Raw genomic sequence first — 2,504 nt, 5'->3', positions numbered from 1 at the left:
GTATGTATCTCCGCATGGACCCCTCCATACCAACTTTGGTGAAGATTCATCTACAGGGAGTGAAGTAATGGTAAAAATGCCCATAAAAACTGAAAATTTGTATGCACCCCCTACATGGACCAAATGAACCTCCATACCAAATTTGGTTAAGTTCCATCCACACCCTATGAAGTAGTTATATGGACAGACAACAGACAGTACCAAACAAATTTTAAAAAACAACAACAAACACTTACTTATTTGGATGAATTGCTGACAATACAAATATTAACACAATAACGTCTAGACTTTCTTCTGGAAATGGAACAGGCCAGACATCTGTAGTCACATCACAAGTGAAAGCGTAACACCTTTGTGGTTCATACTTTTCGTGTTTCTACGTAACACAAAGTAATATAACACTTTACATGCTTTACACAGACCACAACAAAGCCGTAAAAAATAGTACACGAAGCTAAAAATATATTACACGCCTTAAATAGGTGTATTTTCACGTATCACGGTTTCAATTGCCTTATGTTACATTAGACATTAATTCCTCACTACAATATTCAATACAAAAAAACAACATTCTGACATATTTAGTTCACTTATCCTTACTCATTATAGCTTAAAGCAAAACAAAAAGTTAATATTCCGAAAAAAAAAAAATTGTATAAAAATGACCATGACAAAAATAATAACTCAAATCATAGCAAATTAAAACATTATCTAAACACAATCACTCCTCAACTATTCAAATTATTAAAAATTAGAATTCAGTTATAATTAGGAGTTTGAAAATCAATAATTTCAACACATCATTTAACAGACAATATTTTATAGCGTGTAAAATCTCTCCATAAAAAGTAATTTTCCTAAAATAAATGTAAGAATCTGAAACTATACCTCTGTACAAGCATGCATGATTGTTTAGCAATAAACAACCATACCATTTCAAAATTGTTTCAGATTTTATGAATTTCTCCTTCAGATGATGCATTAAATTTTCTCGTAAATTCATCCCAGACATCGTGGTTTCTAAACGGCAAGAATTTCCACCACTTTCCATGGTGTACGGCTTTATTATTTTATGATATTGACAAGCCATATAAACATCTAATTTGAAAAAAAAAACACTTTAAATTTACTATTTTTATTCTAACTAATAAAAAGAAGGAATTCCTACCTTAACAAGTGAAACTGCAGCATCAGAGAAATCACAGCAATAAACAAAAAGTCCTTGATCACTGTTGTAAATAAACTTTCGTTAATAAAACAATTATAATGAGCAAGCTTCTACATGTTCATCTATTACAAGAAATGCTGATAACAAAATGGTGAAATCAGTTTCCTTCCTGTGTTACAGATAACAATGGAAGTAGTCAAAAAACACCAACAGCTTATTCTCGTAAAGAATTTAAAAAACCTGTGAACTACATTTGGCTATAACCACAACCTCTTTCATTGCAATATGTGAATGAAACATAAAAAACTACTCATTAGTCTTACTATCAGTATTTGACAACCTACATTCAAAGTCATTACGGTACTTGTATCAACAAGAGTAATCACGGAGATTACATACCCTCGCCCTGCCACTCCTTTTCATGATTGCATGCGTTTATGTTGGATAACGTCAAATTTCACCTTCAGAAATTCAGAAAATCCTTCTCAGATCCAAAATGATCAATGATCTGTATCATTTTGTGTAGTGTGATGAGGAGTCTCAACCTTAATGTGCCCATGAAATTTGGTACAAATCCGATCACACTTTACAGAGTTATTAACCCAAAACTGTGAAAATGCCCTACCTCATCATTTAAAACAATGCTTCAAAATGATACAGAATCTGGATCCAGACCAATATGGGGGAGGACTGTTCCATACTGACTTCCCATTTTGTGTAAAATTTTCACGTATGTTGGTCTATTAGTTTTCGAGATATGCATGTGGAAACACAGACAGACACACACGGACCAGACTGCAATACCCCTCCCCCACTCTGAGGGCATGGATAATTATCATAATGTCCTGTGTAAAGGCAACAGTCACATATAAAGTTGTTTTTAATAGTTAAACTAATTACAATTCATATACTTAATCAGATTTAACTGACACAAAACCTACTTGTTAACTTCTAAAATTGGAAAGACTGTGTTTCCTGCACCACACCCTACCTATGAAGAAAACAAAAATCAACTTTAATCAAAGCAAACTAATAATAACATCAAGCAAACACTATGGTAACTGGTTAGAAAACAAGAGACGTGCTTTTCTACACGTAATGTTAACTATATAAAACTCGTAAAGATTCGTTCAAATATACTTTATATTTTCAATGACGAGGAACCCACTTTGAGATTAATAATGGTTGGAGACGGCTTGAATGAGTAATGAAGAAAAACTTTAATATAAGTTTAACATTACAGCAAATGTTACGTTAGACTTATATTAAAGTTTTTCTTCATTACCCACTCAAGCCGTCTCCAACCATTATTAATCTCAAAGTGGGTTCCTCGTCA

General features: G+C 32.7%; 1 protein-coding gene across 1 annotated transcript in view; it reads right to left on the bottom strand.

Annotated features, from left to right (window-relative positions):
* LOC106476043 (methyltransferase-like protein 2-A) overlaps nt 1–2,504 on the bottom strand; it is a 12,771-nt gene that overhangs the window by 2,699 nt on the left and 7,568 nt on the right. Inside the window, exons 4-6 of the mRNA XM_013936712.2 lie at nt 2,110–2,159; nt 1,169–1,229; nt 237–376 (exon numbers count right to left, since the gene is read on the bottom strand). Coding sequence (XP_013792166.1) covers nt 237–376; nt 1,169–1,229; nt 2,110–2,159 — 251 coding nt within the window. The remainder of the gene's footprint in view (nt 1–236; nt 377–1,168; nt 1,230–2,109; nt 2,160–2,504) is intronic.

The sequence above is a fragment of the Limulus polyphemus genome, unplaced genomic scaffold (genome assembly GCF_000517525.1).
Source record: "Limulus polyphemus unplaced genomic scaffold, Limulus_polyphemus-2.1.2 Scaffold9691, whole genome shotgun sequence".
Taxonomy (NCBI): Eukaryota; Metazoa; Arthropoda; class Merostomata; order Xiphosura; family Limulidae; genus Limulus; species Limulus polyphemus.
The sequence above is the reverse complement of the archived record's forward strand: the minus strand, read 5'-3'. Positions and strand labels throughout refer to the sequence as shown.